This window comes from Pelophylax lessonae, assembly GCF_965119305.1.
Source record: "Pelophylax lessonae genome assembly, chromosome: 9".
Lineage (NCBI taxonomy): Eukaryota > Metazoa > Chordata > Amphibia > Anura > Ranidae > Pelophylax > Pelophylax lessonae.
In genome coordinates, this window is record NC_138776.1 from 22,754,250 (window position 1) to 22,774,431 (window position 20,182).

Genomic DNA, 20,182 nt, shown 5'->3' on the forward strand with positions numbered 1-20,182 from the left:
GGACAATATAGACAGGAGATCCATGGACAATATAGACAGGAGATCCATGGCCAGAATAGGCAGGAGATCCATGGATATTATAGGCAGGAGATGCATGGACAGTATAGGTGAGAGAACTATGGACAGTATAGGTGAAAGAGCCATAGACAGCATATAGAGGATATCCATGGACAGTATAGGCGGGGTATCCATGGACAGTATTAGAGGGAGATCCATGGACAATATAGACAGGAAATCCGTGGACAGTATAGGCAGGTGATCCATGGGCAGTATAGGCAGGAGAGCCATGAGCAGTATAGACACGGGATCCATGAACAGTATAGGAAGGAGATCCATGAGCAGTATAGACAGGAGATCTATGGACAGTATAGACAGGAGATCTATGGACAGTATAGGCAAGAGTCCCATAGACAGTATAGTAGAATATCCATGGATAGCATAAGGCATACAGTACATGGCATCATCCCATCCTGCCTTGTTGCTAAGACATTGATGAGACACTCCCAGATGATTCAAACCCTCTAACATAAGCTCTCTTGTGGAGGAGATAGTGGAGCACATATATCTGTGGGGATTTACGCAGTAATGGCTGAGAGTTTCTTAGCAATCTCCTAGCAACAAGGCAGAATGGGATGATGCCCTCTCTGGACGTTTTTCAAGCCAGGCTTTGGGGGGCACGTAAATGGCCTATAGCGAGGGCATTATTCAACTTTGGTCAAAGCTGCACAGTTTGTCTATATCTACAGGCACCCCTTACCTGTGTTTACAGTTTTTGGTAATGGCGAACTAACCCTTTAAACGAGAAGTGGCCAGAAATGAATTGTTACTATAATTGTGACCATTAGCTCTTGGTCTTGAATACAATGTAGACAACATTCGTCATTAGGAGGAAGAAAACAATTAAACAATAATGGAACTTGGACGGTAACACTGGCTTTCAGATGTTATTTGGGTCTTGGAAGAGAAGTTTGGTGTCTCTATTACAAATTCATAAATAAGATGCTATCTGGAAGGGAGGTCAGGACACAAGGAAGGAGGCTCGGCCTCTCGTACTCACCATTTCCCAATTCCCATGAAATGTTGTACTTCTTGCTGGCGCTGTATTTCAGTAAACTGAGCACGCTGGAGCTGTTCCAGGAATTATCTGAGTTTCGCCGAAGAGCATTAAGTCCAAAAATCAGATGAAGTCCAGAGCAGTCAACAAAGTTATAGAGTTTGTCAAGAGACCTGGCTGGGAGGAAACAAAGAGCTTGTAAGGCGCACGAGCATTTCCATAGAAAACCGTCAGCCATTCACAGACATGAGAAGGAGATTACATGCATCAGATCTACCTTCGCTCCTGGTAATGTCTTCCACTCAGGAACTTATTTATTGGACCTTCTATAGTAAATTGTCTTCCAGTAATGTCATGTGTTGAGTCCACTATATATATATATATATATATATATATATATATATATATATATATATATATATGTATGTATATATATATATGTATATATATATATATATATATGCTAAGGGACCATCTTCCCTGTATACATTATAAGAGGCCCCAGTATATATTATGAGGCCATCTTCCCTGGATATATGACATCTTCTCTAAATGTATTACATATAGGACTGATTCATTACATATAGGACTGATTTATCACATATAGGACATACAGTGCATTCATAAAGTAATCCGCCTCACTTCACTTTTTTCAATGTTGTTATGTTGCAGCCTGATACTGCAGTTGTTAAGTCATTTGTTCTCTCATTATTCTACACTCAGCACCCCATAATGACAAAGTGAAAACCGAATTTTAGAAATGTCTGTGAATTTATGAAAAAGAGAAAACTGAAATCTCACATGTATTAATTATTCAAACCATTGAAGAACCTTTGGCAGCAATTCCAGCCTCAAGTCTTTTTGGGGATGACGCAACAAGCTTTGCACACCTGGATTGGAGGATCTCCTGCCATTATTCTGAGTCAAGTTGGATGGGGGCCATTGGTGGACAGCCATTTTCAGGTCTCTCCAGAGATGTTCAATAGGTTGGAAGTCTGGGCTCTGGCTTGGCCACTCTAGGACATTCACAGAGTTGTCCTTAACCACTTGCCGACCAGTCATGTTGACTGTACTGCGACAAAGTGGCTCGTTCCCGTCCAGCGACGTAGACCTACTTCGCTGGACTCCTCCCCTTGTGGGCGGCGCGCTCGCGCCGCCGGATGCTCGCTCCGGCTGTATTCAGTCACAGCGGGAGTCGGGCCAGGGGAGGAGCGGCGGTGATCACCGCCGCTCTTCCCCGATCGTCGGGGAATCGAGTCTGGAGATCCGCCCGCTTGTGTAAACAAAGCGGGCGGATCTCCTAAGTGACAGACAGGGTCAGATTGCAGGGTTCAGCATAGCTGAACCTGCGATCTGTCCCTGTGTCACTCATTCACCTCCCCCCACACACGTTAGTAAGCACCAGGCATACATTAACCCCTCCCTCTCCAATAAAATTAACCCCTTCCCCTCCAGGGTCATTTTTACAGTAACAGTGCATATGTATAGCACTGATTACTGCAGTAATGTCACTGGTACCCCCAAAAGTGTCAAAAATGTCAGTCAAGGGTCCGATCTGTCCGCCGCAATGTCGCAGTCCCTCATAAAAAAAAATCGCAGAGCGCCGCCATTATTTGTTAAAAAAAAAAAACACTAAAAATGACAGAAATCTTTCCCATAGTAAACGCAATAACTTTTGCGCAAACCAATCAAAATATGCTTATTGTGATTTTTTTTTACCAAACATAGGTAGCAGAAAACAAATTGCCCAAAAATTTAAAAAAATTTAGATTTTTACTTTTTTTTGGGGGGGAATTTCATATAAAAAATGTGAAAAATATTGTTATTTTTTCAAAATCTATGCTCTTTTTTTGTTTATAGCGCAAAAAGTAAAAATCGCACAGGTGATCAAATACCACCAAAAGAAAGCTCTGTTTTTGGGAAAAAAGGACGTAAATTTCGTTTGGGTACGGCGTCGCCTGACCGCGCAATTGTCAGTTAAAGTCGCACAGTGCTGAATCGCAAAAAGTGGCCTGGACCTAAGACAGCAAAATCCTCCGGTGGTAAAGTGGTTAAGCCACTCCTTTGTTATCTTGGCTGTGTGCTTAGAATGGCTGTCATGTTGGAAGGTGAACCTTCGGCCCAGCCTGATGTGCTTTGGAACAGGTTTTCATTAAGAATATCTCTGTACTTTGATCCATTCTACTTTCTCTGAACCCTGATCAGTCTCCCAGTCCCACCCCCACAGCATGATGTTGCAACCACCATGCTTCGCTGTTGGGATGGTATTGGGCAGGTGATGAGCGGTGCCTGATTTCCTCCAGACATAACAATTAGATTTGAGGCCAAAGAGTTCAATCTTGTTTTTTTCAAACCAGAGAATCTTCTTCCTCACAGTCTGAGAGTCCTTCAGGTGCTTTCATGTGTTTTGCACCAAGGAGGGGCTTCTGTCCAGCCACTCTGCCATAAAGCCCCAGATCTGTGGAGGGCTGCGGTGATGGTTGTCCTACTGGAACGTTGTCCCATCTCCACACAAGATCTCTGTATATCAGTAAGAGTGACCATCGGGTTCTTGGTCACCTCTCTTTCTAAGGCCATTCTCCCCCAATTGCTTGGTTTGGCCGGGCGACTAGCTCTTGGATGAATACTGGTTGTGCCAAACTTCTTCAATTTAAGAATTATGGAGACTTCTGTGCTCCTGGGAACCTTCAGTGCAGCAGGAATGTTTTTGTAGCCTTCCCCAGATCTGTGCCTTGCAATGATCCTGTCTCTGAGCTCCGCGGGCAGTTCCTTTTAACCTCATGGTTTTTGCTCTGATACAGTATGCATTGTCAGTTCTGAAGCCTTTTATAGACAGGTGTGTGCCTTTCCAAATATTGTCCAATCAGTTCAGTTTACCACAGGTGGCCTCCAATCAAAGTGTAGAAGCATCTCAGCAACGATCAAGAGAAACGAAAGGCACCTGTGCTAAACTTCAAGTGTTGTTGCAAATGGTCTGAATATTTCTGCCAATGTGAGATTTCAGTTTTTCCTTTTTAATAAATTCACAGACATTTCCCAAAATTCTGTTTTCACTTTGTCATTATGGGGTACTTAGTGCAGATTAGTGGTGATAAAAATTTTGGGGGGGCACAAACAAACCCCTCCAGATGGGAAAAGTCATCAGTTTACATACTGTAAGTAGTCACTTGGATGAGAAGGCCTGGTTCGCAGTCTCTACTCTAAATCTTCAGAAAAGTGTTCTATTAGGTTGAGTGTGCAGGCCAGACAGGTTCTTCCAACCCAAACTCGCTCATCCATGTCTTTATAGACCTTTCTTTGTGCACTGGTGCGCAGTCATGTTAGAACAGGAAGGGACCATCCCCAAACTGTTCCCACAAAGTTGAGAGCATGGAATTGTCCAAAATGTCTTGGTATGCTGAGTGCCCTTCACTGGAACTAAGGGGTCAAGCCCAACCCCTAAAAAGCCACCCACACCAAAATTCCGCCTCCACCAAATGATTTGGACCAGTGCACAAAGCAAGATCTATAAAGACATGGATAAGCGAGTTTGGGGTGGAAGAACTTGAATGGCCAGCATAGAGTCCCGACCTCAACCCGATAGAACACCTTTGGGACAAATTAGAGTGGAGACTGCAAGCCAGGCCTTCTCGTCCAATATCAGTGCCTGACCTCACAAATGCGCTTATGTAAGAATGGTCAAAAATTCCCATAGATACACTCCTAAACCTTGTGGACAGCCTTCCCAGAAGAGTTGAAGCTGTTAAAGGGTGGACCAACTCAATATTGAACCCTACTGACCAAGACTGGGATGCCATTAAAGTTCATGTGCGTGTAAAGGCAGGCGTCCCAATACTTTTGACAATATAGTGTATTATATACACCCTGTACTGACAAAATCAGATATACACCTCTTTTTACATAGTCATATATATATATATATATATATATATATATATATATATATAGTCATATATGTGTATATGTATATATATATATATATATATATATATATATATATATATATATATATATATATATACACCCCTGTACTGACATGGTCATATAGACTGTATTTACACCCCTGTACTGATATTGGAGGAATGCTCAGTGCAGAAATAGCCACTTATGGCGCTTTTCCACTGCATGGAACCGAACGGTTCGGCACGCTTTTGTGCTTTTCCACTGCTGGTACCGCATGGTATAGTGTCGGAACGGTTCGGTACGGTACAGTACGGCGGCGCTTTTCCACTGCATGGAACCGAATGGTACGGTACGGTACGGCTCTGAAAAAACACTACCTACTCGATTGTGGTTCCAACAGGTACCATAACTGGTACCATATCCCACAAACCTTTGCATGCAGTCACTACTAGCCACTGATTGGTCAGAGAATCCCACCCACCGCGTTGTTATCCCACCCACTTAAATTTAGTACTACTTTAGTGAAAAAGCAAACCATACCGTACTGTACCGAACCGTTCCAACACCGTACCATGCGGTACCAGCAGTGGAAAAGCAAACCGGGCCAAGCAGGGCCGAGTAGAGCCGAGCCGGTACTTGCAGTGGAAAAGTGCCAAAAGTCCTGTAAAACTGCTTAAAGAGTCCCTGTCACTTGTGTCTAGGCAGCTGGCAGCTAGTGCCATCAGGAGACGTTAGTCTTCATAATCTTCATAGTCTTTCCTCTGAATATTGATGAATGTAAATCTTCTCCTAATATCTTCTACATTGATAGGCAGACAGAATAAACACCTACAAATTGCCCTGATATCTTCTGAGTGTATGGACTCTGTGTATGCAGGAGGGATTTGCATACATCATTTTTCTGAGGGCACAATGTGTTTTCTTTCTACTTTCCATAAGTAAGATCCCAGCAATCCGCCGACATTTTTATGTTACTCTGTGAAAAATGAGATATTATTTAATGGAGTCTCATCTCCGTTATCTCTAAAAGAGAGAAGTAGACCGTCATCTGGATTCCATCTCCTCCAGGCCGCTGACACCTGATACATTAAAGGACGATGTGAACATCAAAATCGGGCCTGATACAGTCCAGCACTCCCTTTATCACCACTTACACCATCTCCAGAAGACTATGAGTGCTCATAAATCATGTTTCTATAATACTGTAAAAATTTACACTTACTGCACATAGAAGAACTTTAGATGTGCAGGGATCCATAGCGGAAGAAACGATGACTGCTTCATATCACAAGAAAAAAACAAACAACGCATAGTATATCATTCACACGAAAAAAGATACAATCTCATGATGTATGTATCCATCCACTAAAACAGGGGGACAGATTCAATGAAACGCAGCTGGGAACTCGACCATAGGGATCACTGATCTCCATTAAACAATTCTACAAAAGTACCATTGCTTCAGACACACAAGGATCAACCCAAAACCAACATTAAGAACGTCTCCTCCATGGCATCCAATCAAATCTTTTCGTTCTGTATACCATGTTAGAGACTGGAAGGAAGTACTGGGGTGGTTTGTATGGCTAATGAAAGCATTTCTCCAATTGGATACTTTGAGATCCAAAATAGAAGATTCTCTATACTGGGAAGTAGAGCTGCACGATTAATCGTATGAAAATCGTGATCTCGATTCACCCCCCCCCTGACGATCTAAACCTGACATATGCTCGATTCTTTGCATAGCTGAACAGCTGTGAAAAAAAAAAAAGCCTCCCGGCAAACGCCTATCAGCATTAAGTCTCCCAGTAACTATAAACAAAATGATTACATTGTATCTTTTCCTTCCCTCTGCCAGGGAGAAAGGAAGTTTAACCTCTTAAAGACTAGACCTTTTTCTGACACTTGTTGCTTGCAAGTTAAAATCAGTTTTTTTTGCTAGAAAAGTACTTAGAACCCCCAAACATTTTATATATGTTTTTAGCAGAGACCATACAGAATAAAATGGCGATTGTTGTAATATTTTATGTCACACTGTATTTGCGCAGCAGTCTTTCAAACACAATTAATAGACTTTAATGAATAAAAAAAAAAAACGTAACAGTAAGTTATCCCAATTTTTTTTTTGTTACACAGAGAATCAAGAGAGAATCGTGATCTTTATTCCAAGCTAAAAAATCGTGATTCTCATTTTGGCCAGAATCGTGCAGCTCTACTGGGAAGGCCAAACATGCATTTCGTGGCTAGAAGGAGGTAAAAAACCCAACTGGAGCATACCCTGGAGAAATCCAATGCCAGAAAGCAAAAAACGTTTGTATATCACCCGTAACTGGCAAATGTGAGCCACGAAACACGTCTTTTGATTAAATTAAGCTTTCTGTCATTTATTGTACACTACGACCCTGCTCCATACTTGGACACATCACACACCACAATCCTATCAAGCACTCCAACGACATCACTGCCATCCGAGACACTGACAGTTTTTTTGACCTCCTCTTATTCAAAAAGCACACCTCCTGCCTATGAACTCCCCCCCCAGAGGATTCAGGATCAGGGCCCTTGAAGCATTGAGAGCGAAAACCTACAATATATCCTGCATAGGAAAACGGCTTTTTCCCTACCTGCAATCACAGACAGTTGCGTGCCTTACCCCATGGGATGACCTCAACCTCACCAGATGTAAATTATTTTGGTTTTCTGTTTTTCTTTCTAAATTCCCGTTTATCTTTTTTTATGAACCGACAATTATAATAAAGATACCCACTACACTATAAGGGCTCTCCCACCTCTCCTCTAATTTTTCCGGTTGGCACTCGTAGCCTTCCTATGGGTCCTTCTGTCTCTTCAGCTTGACCTTCTGGAACTCCAAGAACCAACGCCTCTCCTATTCCATACAATCATTGCTTTTATATCTACTCCCAGAGCTTCATTGGGCTAGACCAGTGGTTCCCACACTCAGTCCTCAAGTACCCCCAACGGAGCCATGTTTTGGGGCTTTCCTATGGGTCCTTCTGTCTCTTCAGCTTGACCTTCTGGAACTCCAAGGACCAACGCCTCTCCTATTCCAAACATGCATTGCTTTTATATCTACTCCCAGAGCTTCATTGGTCTAGACCAGTGGTTCCCACACTCAGTCCTCAAGTACCCCCAATGGGCTATGTTTTGGGGCTTTCACTTAGAAAATTTAGCTCTCATAAATACTAAATCATTGAAATTGATTTAAAGCGACTATCCAAGGTGAAGAAATCCTGTAAACATTACCTGTTAGGGGTACCTGAGGATTGAGGTTGGAAACACTGTGGTATATAGATAATATTTGAAAAGTATTAAGTTGACTATAATAATATAGTCACTAAAAGGTTGGAATGTACCCAACTGATGGTCCACATTTCAGGGAACATGCAAACAGCGGAAACAAATTGACAGAAAAAAAAATAAGATCTTCCGATGGTTGGTACCAATAACAAAGCATGATGTCAATGGGCATCCCTTAAACTGGAACTCCACTACCATCCACAAATTAAAATATCACAGTCACTTCCTATGTACCGGATTTATACCTTATATTAAACCTCCCACTTAAAGCCTTTCGTGACGCTGTACCTACCAAGGTGTCAAAATCAGTTTATTGCTATTAAAAAAAGAAGGGGGGATATGTAGGACTTTAAATGAGGCAATGACTGGGTAGAGTCATATGCCTCCATCCCCGGTTTATTGCTTTGGTTTAGCATGCCTTCCTTCCCTGTAAAAAGATTACCAATCAATACAATCAGATGAGTCAGCCATGTCTGTGTAATGTGTGTTAAATGAGTCTCTTGTAGTCTCTACTGTAAGCCTGTGTGAAAGGGTGACAACATAGAAGCACAACTGGAAGATGTGGAGACAGAGCGTTGTCACCTGCCTGGCTGAGCCTCTTCAAGGGACTGCCTTGGCCAATCGCTATAGTGTCCTCGACCCATTGCCTTTCATTCCTACCCCCTTCTATAAAATCACATTGCACACTTGCATGCTTCCAGGAAGATCTTCCATCAGTGGCTTGATGTGTAAGAGGTTGAATGGGTTATAGACAAGTGTTGAAAGAGAAATGGTATACAACCACCCATTGCCTTTCATTCCTACCCCCTTCTATAAAATCACATTGCACACTTGCATGCTTCCAGGAAGATCTTCCATCAGTGGCTTGGTGTGTAAGAGGTTGAATGGGTTATAGACAAGTGTTGAAAGAGAAATGGTATACAAAATATTCATACAAAGGTGTAATATGGAGAACAATCCTGACTACAACAGATGTAATGATGCACAAGTTTTCAACGCACCCAACGCATTTCGGGAAATACCCTTCCTCAGGAATGTAGGTATAGGAAATACTGTGCGTATATAGATTTTCATATAAATAAGGCCACTGACATATCAGTGGGCCACCCGACTGATATGTCAGTGGCCTTATTTATATGAAAATCTATGTACGTATAGTATTTCCTATACCTACGTCCCTGACAAAGGGTATTTCCTGAAACGCGTTGGGTGCGTTTGAAACTTGTGCATCATTACATCTGTTGTAATCAGGATTTGTTCTCCATGTTGCACTTTTGTATGAATATTTTGTATACCATTTCTCTTTTAACACTTCTCTTTAACTTGTCTATGTGATTTTAATATGATCTATTAAATACATTTTTGTATACATATTTGTGGTGTTCTTTTGGCCTTTAAAATCCCGCCACCCTAGGGGGGGTCTATTTTCTTTTTTGTCAGAATTTGGGATGTTGGCCAGGAGACACCCAACTCTGCTGGGATGAGTGATTTTTGAGGTTGAATGGGTGGTTTGATGTGGTGTCCTCCTCCATCTGACAGGGGGAGGTTAAGCCGGATCATGCCCTCATTCTGAAAATGGTGATTCTGAGTTCATAAATTAAAAGGGATGAGATAGAGATTTTGTATTTCACAATTTTTATTCTCGAAATCAACAGCTACCGAAAAATAAATGAGACCCGATGCTGATCAGCATTTCCTGATCTCCCTCGGACAGGCAGAGTCATAATAACGTGTTTATTTGCCTGAAGGGATGACAAAGCCTCATAATTGAATGCAGCATCCAGTCTGGTATAATAAGCCATCCTTTGGTATATCATTAGGGTTGTACTCATACATTCCTTACTGTCATAATGTATTTCAGAGCTTCACCTTGTTCTTTTGCTTTTACATCCATCCAGTAAATGAGCCATTGTCAGCGCTCCCAACCACCAAAGAACTCCTCCATGTGGAATCCGATGAATATATTTCATTACAAGTTCTGACACTCATCCATTAATGGGGTCTAAGCTGCGAAACTCACAGGTCAGCCGACACATGAGATTTATTTTGGGGAACTCTACATGAGTGTTCCCCTCAGGGCATAGTTGTGAGTATCTCTCCATTCTTCCTCTCTCTTCTGTGTATGATAAAATCTCTATCAATAATGTTCTGTCATTGTATATTATACATCCTAACTGTCCCGCCTTTGCACTCAGATGTGCCGCGTCCTCCCTCTAATACAACCCGTCATTTACATTCAGATCACAGATATACATACTCCACGTTACAAATCTTAGCATGTTCTAATATTATAGTTCTTTTGGTTCTTTGACGAGAAGTTCAATAAAAAAGCAGCATTTAAAAACAATCCTGGACCTTTGCTTTGCACATCACACCTTGTGCAGTGCCATGTATTTACATGTTAATGCCATACTCTATAACAGGGGTACTCAAATGTAAACTTGAAAGGTCCACTTACCAATTTTACATTTAGTCCGAGGTCTGGAAACTGACCGTCAAATTTCAAATACAGAATGCCAACAACAAAAAAAGACATTCCCCAAAACTTGCCCCCATTCAATGCAGAGTGACCAGTGACCCCATTAATTGCAGAGTGACCAGTGTGCCCCCATTAATGCAGAGTGACCAGTGTGCCCCCATTAATGCAGAGTGACCAGTGTGTGTGCCCCCATTAATGCAGAGTGACCAGTGTGCCCCCATTAATGCAGAGTGACCAGTGTGTGTGCCCCCATTAATGCAGAGTGACCAGTGTGCCCCCATTAATGCAGAGTGACCAGTGTGCCCCCATTAATGCAGAGTGACCAGTGTGCCCCCATTAATGCAGAGTGACCAGTGTGTGTGTCCCCATTAATGCAGAGTGACCAGTGTGCCCCCATTAATGCAGAGTGACCAGTGTGCCCCCATTAATGCAGAGTGACCAGTGTGTGTGCCCCCATTAATGCAGAGTGATCAGTGTGTGTGCCCCCATTAATGCAGAGTGATCAGTGTGCATGCCCCCATTAATGCAGAGTGACCAGTGTTCCCCCATTAATGCAGAGTGACCAGTGTGCGTGCCCCCATTAATGCAGAGTGACTAGTGTGTGTGCCCCCATTAATGCAGAGTGACCAGTGCGGATTAGAGCGCCGCATGATTACAAAAAGCCAAGTCATCAGCGGGGGGCAGAATGGAGAGGATCGGAGTGGCTGTGTCTTACACTGGCAGCGCCGCATGATTACAAAAAGCCAAGTTCTTCTGCTTACCCGGCGGAGAGGCTGTCATACAAAGCCCCGCCTCCTGGACTGGCTCCTATAATAGACGTCACCAGTGTTCTGTCTATCATAGGTAGGAGCCAGTCCAGGAGGCGGGACTTCGTATGACAGCCTCTCCGCCGGGTAAGCAGAAGAACTTGGCTTTTTGTAATCATGCGGTGCTGCCAGTGTAAGACACAGCCACTCCGATGCTCTCCATTCTGCCCCCCGCGATGACAGAAGGAAGGAGACCACTTCGGGGGTCCAGATTTAAGTGCGTGTGGGTCTGGACGCGGCCCGGAGTCCACCTATTGAGGACCCCGGCTCTATAAGATAATTTCTTCACATCTTTAAAAACATAACCTGTCCAGTTTTTCCTTGCTGTGAAAATTAGACTTGGCCCACTGATGGTGATGGTGATGGTAATGACCTGAATCCCCTTATCAATCTGGGCTCTGAACTAAAGCCCAGACTGCACTTATTGTAAACCAGCAATGAAATTATGACTCTGACTGAAAAAGTAGAAATTCCCAAATTAATCATTACCAATCAATAAATGTGTCTCCTTTAAGTTAATCAAAGTACTTTCATTCATAAAAGAAAGACCTCATGATTTTGCCAGTCCATGGACCTTCCTCCCATAGGATGACAATGCTATATGTCTGCAGTGAATTCAAGGCAGCATTGTTACCCTGTGAAACTTTCTCTTTGCAAGGAGGAGAGTGATCAACATTGTCACTGTTGATACCCTACCGGCCAATTAGCAAAGGGCTAGTATCCAGTGGGATCCATCTGCAGAAAGTGATGCAGGGCACCATATTGGATCCCAGCTCTATTAGAGTGAAGACCTTGTTGACCACTAATTGTAATGCTATGGAGCAAAGAAGAGAATTCACCATCTTAGATAGTGACTCCATTTGAATTAAGACCTTTTTGGCCCCTTGTGATAACTCCATGGAGCAAAGAAGTGGATTCACTATCTTGGATCCCTGCTCCATCGGAGTGAAGACCTTGATGGCCAGCCGTTGTGATATCATGGAGCAAAGAAGAGGATTCACCATCTTGGATAGTGACTCCATTTGAATGAAGACCTTTTTGGCCTCCTGTGATGAAATCATGGAGCAAAGAAGAAGATTCACTATCTTGGATCCTGACTCCATTGGAGTAAGGGCCTAGCTGGTAGTGTTGGGCTGTTTGCCTTTTTCGGCAACACCCAAATTGTTGACCTTTTTTTGGCCACCGAACACCCAACAATGCACTGCATGCCGCAAGGTGCATTGGAAGTCCTGATTGGCTGCAGTAATTAGGGCTTTGCCCAATCAGGGCACAAAGCACTGTCAGAGCCATGATTGAATACAGTCATGACGACTCTCCAATCATGGCTCATTGCTCAAAGTCCCACCCGACTCTATAAAACATTCCTTCCCAGAGCAGCCATTTTCTGTTTGATATTGGAGTGGAGATAGATGGAACAGGGCTTTATTCATTGCTACTAGCGAGTTAGTGTACTATAGTGTGCTATTGTGATTGTATTGTGCATGTAAAGTATCAGCGTAGTGTGAATATAGTGATAGTGCAGTGTGAATGTAGGGCGACTGTTCATTTTTACTATAGTGTCAGTTTAGTGTGTCAGGGCAGGTTTGCTGCAGAATATTGAAGTGTGTCAGTGTAGAGTGTCAGGGGAGTTTTACTGCAGTATATTGTAGTGCATCAGGGCAGTTTTACTGCAGTATATTGTAGTGTGCCAGGGCAGTTTTACTGCAGTATATTGAAGCGTGTCAGAGCATTTTTACTGCAGTAAAATGACGTGGGTTAGTGCACTTTTACTGCAGTATATTGAAATACATAAGTGCACTTTTACCGAAGTATATTGAAGTGTGTTAGTGTACTTTTACTGCAGTATATTAAAGTGTGTTATTTGCACATTTAGTGCAGTAGATGGAAGTGCGTTAGTGCACTTTTACTGCAGTATATTAAAGTGCGTCAGGTCACTTTTTCTGCAGTATACTGAAATATGTCAGGGCACTTTTACTATAGTATATTAAATTGCGTTAGTGCACTTTTACTGCATTATATTGAAGTGCGTAAGTGCACTTTCACTACAAAATATATAAGTGTGTTAGTGTACTTTTACTGCAGTATATTGAAGTGTGTCAGGGCACTTTTACTGCAGTATATTGAAGTGCATTAGTGCACTTTTACTGCAGTATATTGAATTACATTAATGCACTTTTACTGCAGTATACTGAAGTGCATTAGTGCACTTTTACTACAGTATATTGATGTGCGTTAGTGCACTTTTACTGCAGTATATTGAATTACATTAATGCACTTTTACTGCAGTATACTGAAGTGCGTTAGTGCACTTTTACTACAGTATATTGATGTACATTAGTGCAATTTTACTGAAGTATATTGAATTGCGTTAGTGCACTTTTACTGCAGTATTTTTAAGTGCGTTAGTGCTATTTTACTGCAGTATAATAAAGTGTGTTAGTGCACTTTTACTGCAGTATATTGAAGTACGTCAGTGCACTTTTACTGTAGTATGTTGAAGTGCATTAGTGCACTTTTACTACAGAATATTGAAGTGTGTTAGTGTACATTTATTGCAGTATGTTGAAGTGCATCAGGGCACTTTTACTGCAGTATATTGAAGTGCATTAGTGCACTTTTACTGCAGTATTTTGAAGTGTGTTAGTGCACTTTTACTGCAATATATTGAAGTGCGTCAGAGTACTTTTACTACAGTATATTGAATTACATTAATGTACTTTTACTGCAGTATACTGAAGTGCGTAAGTGCACTTTTAATACAGTATATTGATATGCGTTAGTGCACTTTTACTGAAGTATATTGAATTGCATTAATGCACTTTTACTGCAGTATACTGAAGTGCGTTAGTGCACTTTTACTACAGTATATTGATGTGCGTTAGTGCCCTTTTACTGCAGTATATTGAATTACATTAATGCACTTTAACTGCAGTATATTACATTTTGTTAGTGCACTTTTACTGCAGTATATTGAAGTGCGTTAGTGCACTTTTACTGCAGTATATTGAAGTACGTCAGTGCGCTTATACTGCAGTATATTGAAGTGCGTTAGTGCACTTTTACTGCAGTATATTGAAGTGTGTTAGTGCAGTTTTACTGCAGTATATTATATAGTGCATCAGTGAAGTTTGTCTGTGTAGTGAGTATTCAAGTTAAAGTGCACCAAATACCACTTTCCATTGATTAAAGCGCATCTAAGCACATATTTCCCTATCTCTACTACATTTTGGTAATAAGCCGCCCCCCCCCCCAACCCACCCATAATGTCTGAAAGGTCAACAAGTAGAGGCAGACATTCCCATGGCACTGTGTGGGGGCCGCAGTGTCTGTGTCCACAGGCAAAGGTGGACGTAATCCGTCCTCAGGCAGGGCACAATTTCTTCTGTTAAGTGATTTTACCCATGCTATCCAGTCACAGCATGCGGAGGAGGTGGTCGACTGGCTTACTAAACCATCCTCATCCTCCTCATCCTTTATCACCCAAGCAGAGACTAGTGCTTAGTGCACAGCAGCTGCCAGAGTGGCTTATTCTGCCTTCTTGCCCACAGCTACTCCTGCCATAGCCATATAATCATGCATAGAGGAGTTAGCTTAGTTATTTTAACACAGTATCAGCCACTTGCACCTTGATGATGCACAGGCATTACCTGATTCTGATGTTGGCTCACAGGTTGAGGAAGATGAGAACATGAGCCTACAGCGAGGGGAGAACACTAGTACACAACAAATTGGCAGTCATGTTCCCCGCGCCGCAAAGTGCATTGGAAGTCCTGATTGGTTGAAGCAATTAAGGCTTTGTCCAAACATAGCACTGTCCGAGCCATGATTGAACACAGTCATGATGACTCTCTCCAATCATGGCTCATTGCTCCTAGTCCCACCTGACACTATAAAAGATTCTTTCCCAAAGCAGCCATTTGCAGTGTGATATTAGAGTGGAGATAGATAGAACAGGGCTCTGTTCATTGCTACTAGCGAGTTAGTGTACTATAGTGTTCCATTGTGATTCTATTGTGTGTGTAAAGTATCAGTTTAGTGTGAATACAGTGATAGTGCAACGTGAATGTAGTGCGACCATTCATTTTTACTATAGTGCCAGTTTAGCGTTTCAGGGCAGTTTTACTGCAGTATATTGTAGTGTGTCAGGGCAGTTTTACTGCAGTATATTGTAGTGTGTCAGGGCAGTTTTACTGCAGTATATTGTAGTGCAGCAGTGCAGTTTTACTGCAGTATATTGAAGCGTGTCAGAGCACTTTTACTGCAGTAAAATGAAGTGCGTTAGTGCACTTTTACTGCAGTATTATGAAGTGCGTTAGTGCACTTTTACTGCAGTATTATGAAGTGCGTTAGTGCACTTTTACTGCAGTATATTAAAGTGTGTTAGTGCACTTTTACTGCAGTATATTGAAGTACGTCAGTGCATTTTTATTGCAGCATATTGAAGTACGCCAGTGCAGTTTTACTGCAGTATTATGTAGTGTGTCAGTGGAGTGTGTCTGCATAGTGAGTATTCAAGTTAAAGTGCACCAAATGCCACTTTCCATTGATTAAAGCGCATCTAAGTACATATTTCCCTGTCTCTACTACATTTCAGTAATAAGCCCCCCTCCTATAATGTCTGGGAGGCCAACAAGAACAGGCAGACATTCCCATGGCACTTTGAGGGGGCCAGCAGTGTGGACATAATCTGTCCTCAGGCAGGGCACCATTTCTTCTGTTTAGTGATGTTCCCTGTGCTATCTATCCACAGCATGTGGAGGAGGTGGTAGACTGGCTTACTAAACCAACCTCATCCTTTATCACTCAAGCAGAGACTAGTTCTTAGTGCACCGCAGCTGCCAGAGTGGCTTATTCTGCCTTCTTGCCCACAGCTACTCCTGCCATAGCCACAGCATCATGCATGGAAGAGTCAGCTGAGTTAATTTAACATAGCATCAGCCACTTGCACCTTGACGATGCACAGGCATTACTTGCTTCTGATGTTGGTTCTGAGGTTGAGGAAGGTAGGAACACTAGTAAACAGAAATACGCTAGAGCTGGGGGAACATGACTGCCAATTTATTAAGTTGTCTCCAGTAATGATGAGGATGGAAGGGATGATGATGGGGTCACCGGCGTGACTTGGGTGCCGGATAGAGCAGAGGAGAAAAGTAAGGGCGAGGCACAACCCCAACGAGGCAGTCATTATGGAAGAGTAGAGAGCAGCCACCCTATTTCATCACATCGTGGAGCTGTTAGAAACAAATTTACTCCCCCACCGCCCCAAAACATTACTAGAATAACCTGAAGTGTAACCTAACCCCTGATCAATGTGCAATTAAACATTTTCAATAACAAAAAACAGGGGTTTAGTTAGCACACATTTGAAAACGCATGAAGTGGCCTTGCAGCTTAAGCATGTGTTGCAAATGTGTGCTAACTAAACCAATGTTTTTAAACCATATTGTTAGACAGGTTAATTTGGTTGCTAAGCAGACTGGTTGGGGAGTTAAGCAGAAAATGTTTCTGATTTTGTATTGCATGCGCAGCCCTTCCATGTGCTCCTTGCTGTGAGGGCCAGTTAAAGATGAGGGCAGGGGCAATTTTGTTTGTTGTTGATGTATACTGGTAAGGGGACACACTGGAATCCTTAACTGCCATTGTGCTATGTGATGGGCGCTTAGGGTGCCCCTGTACCTTTAACCACTTGCCGACCGCTCATCGTAGATATACTGCAGCAGGATGGCTCGGCTGCACAAATTGATGCATGAGTACTGGGTGGAGCGTTGCTGGGGGAGAGCGTGCGCTCTCCTGCCCTCCACTAGGCAGTGGGGATGCCGATCCACAGGGCCAGCGGCCGCGATTGCCACCGGGCACCCGCGATTGCTCCCCGCTGAGATAGAATGACGATCAGCTGTTGTAAACACAGCAGACCGTTGTTCTCTCTGAAATGATTACAGAGCGCCTGTGATCCTTCTATATAGGATCACATGTCTCTATGATCATTTCACAAGTCTCTCCCCCATACAGTTAGAAAACACTCCCCTAGGCTCACACCTAACCCTTTGATCACCCACAGTGTTAACCCCTTCCCTGCCAGTGTCATTATTACAGTAACAGTGCATATTTTTAGCACTGATTACAGTAGTAATGTCATTGGTCCCCCCAAAAGTGTCAAAAATGTCAGTTAGGTGTCCGATCAGTCTGCCGCAATGTCGCAGTCCTGCTAAAAATCGCAGATCGCTACCATTACTAGTAAAAAATTAAAAAAAAAATTTAAAATGTAATAAATCTTTCCCCTAGTTTGTAGACGCGATAACGTTTGCGCAAACCAATCAAAATACGCTTATTGCGATTTTTTTTAAACATGTAGCAGAATACAAATTGGCCTAAAAGGATGAAAAATTTTGATTTTTACATTTTTTTTTCTTTTTTAGGGAATGTTATATAGCAGAATGTAAAAAATATTGTTTTTTTTCTGAATTGTCGCTCTTTTTTTGTTTATAATGTAAAAAATTAAAATTGCAGTTCCCAGATACTGTAATCCTCAGTGACCCTGAGGACTCTGCTTCTCATGCCTTCGCAAAATTGCAATGCATGGGCTCCCTCATTCTTCAAAGCCTGTGAAAGAACCCTAGAATTTGTGGCATCAAGGAGAAGGATCATTATTTGTTGCCAATCCTCCTTGACCACTGTTACAAGGGGAAAGTCTCGGAACTCATTTCGTCCTCACAGAGGGAGCAGAGGATGAAATATCATCTTAAAGAGGAGTTTATGTAACACCATTCCAGGCTCTGGTAGATTATAGTCTCATGGAAAAGCTAGTTTTGAGGCTTCTGTTGGTCAAGAGAGGAGCAGTGGAGAAGGGGGCCACCTAAGTGATGTATTTCCAAATTTTTTTAGTCCTCAGCGCCCAGGGCTGTCAGCTTCCACATCCCATCGGCAGTGTCTGCATCATATGGTGGGAGATTATCTAGGGGTGAAAACAGACATGAAGAGCTTTCCAGTTGACGATCCACTGGGTTACTGGGTCATGAGAATAGACCACTGGCCAGAACTTGCCCAGTATGCAATTGAGCTGCTGGGCTGCCTTTAATCCAACGTGCTTACCAAACGGGCATTTAGTGCTGCTCAATGTTTTGTGACAGATAAAAGAGTGTGCCTGTTCACAGACTCCGTTGATCGGCTGATTTTTATCAAAATTAATCATTCCTGGATTAGCAGCAGCTATCAGCCCCCTGATGTGGATGTTGCCGATTAAGTGTTTTGTGGATCTGGAATCTCTACAAGACTGTCTAGGCTGCCTAGCTTTGTGGGTGTTTTTGGTATAGGTTTCATGGGCAGAATTAACACCCAGGGACCATTTTTTCTGCATCTGTTTGACAGGTGCATATAACTTCAATTTTGTACAGCAAGGCTAATTCTTGCTTTCATCAAGAGTTCATACATTTTGGGGCCAGTTTGGTTGGATACCCATTAAAGCAGAACTAAACTAAAGGTATATTATATTTACTAATTTTAAACTTTTTTTTTACATTTCTTTATTTGCTTCCTGGTTTCTGGCCTAGGCTAAATTATGTCATACATCCCAGGAGTCTTAACGGAAGGAGGGGTTTTCTCAACTGAGCATCCCCTTCTGCCTGCATGTCTGAGCTAAGGGCAGATGGATCCCAGGAAGTAAATGCTACATGAATCATCTGCCCTTACTCAAGATGGCTGCAGCTAGAAATACTAGGGGGGTGTTTTTCAAAGTGGTTTCCCTGCACAATAAAGCATGGAGACATGTTAAAAATTAAATAGATATCGTTTTCAGTTTGTGCTGTTCAGATACAGTTAAAGAGTTCATCTTTTGTAAAATTATTATATATGCAAAAAAAATGTGCATTTATTATTTTTTTTTCAGAGGAGTCTGCAGAGCATTGTACCTGCGATCAGCAGACCAGTGGATTGTGGGTACGTCAGGCTTCTGCAGACGCATCCTCTAGCTTTATACCTATATCACCCTATGGATTTTCACTTACAAAACTGGTGGAAGCCTCAATGAACTATGAAGGTGCTCATCAGCGCCCTCAGTTCATTGAGAAATACAAGCAGTCTGCCTCAGTACCGGCAGAAGTTGGAGTTTCTTCATTCACAGAATTCTGTGGGTGGAGCACTGCACAGTCACACTGGTTTTTAAATGTGACTGCAGGTGCAGGGAGGGGATTCGCCCATGGAGGTGGGGATCGGGGGGAGTGAGGAGCAGAAACTTGAGTTATATGTTACACCTTAAATTACCATGCTTCAAAAGGTGAACTTAGCCTTCGAGATCCACTTTAAGATGAGATTTTGCATTGCTTAATGGAGACTGGACCACCTGGAAGAAGCCAAGAATGGGCAGCATACAACTTCCATTCATACACGGTATCTTTGAAAACACATCACAGAAAGCAGAATACCCAATCACAAACTTCTATTTAAAACACTGTATGTTAAATTTCACAAGTTAAACATCAAAGAAGATCTGGTAAATTGCGCAAGAAATCCTATCTGAGAATTCCAAAGTCTTATAGAAAATGGTTGGTATACTCCCAGCAGAAAGTTCTCCTCTAGCCCTGTACGGCATTGACATGTGAGCTCACCCCAATGCTGTAATATTTAAAG

The 20,182-nt window shown here is 42.4% G+C and overlaps 1 protein-coding gene across 1 annotated transcript in view; it reads right to left on the bottom strand.

Moving 5' to 3' along the window:
• The window catches only part of HPSE2 (heparanase 2 (inactive)), a gene marked incomplete at both ends in the record, with an annotated part of 422,804 nt that overhangs the window by 177,757 nt on the left and 224,865 nt on the right, over positions 1 to 20,182 (bottom strand). Inside the window, one exon of the mRNA XM_082267677.1 lies at positions 1,058 to 1,231. Coding sequence (XP_082123803.1) covers positions 1,058 to 1,231 — 174 coding nt within the window. The remainder of the gene's footprint in view (positions 1 to 1,057; positions 1,232 to 20,182) is intronic.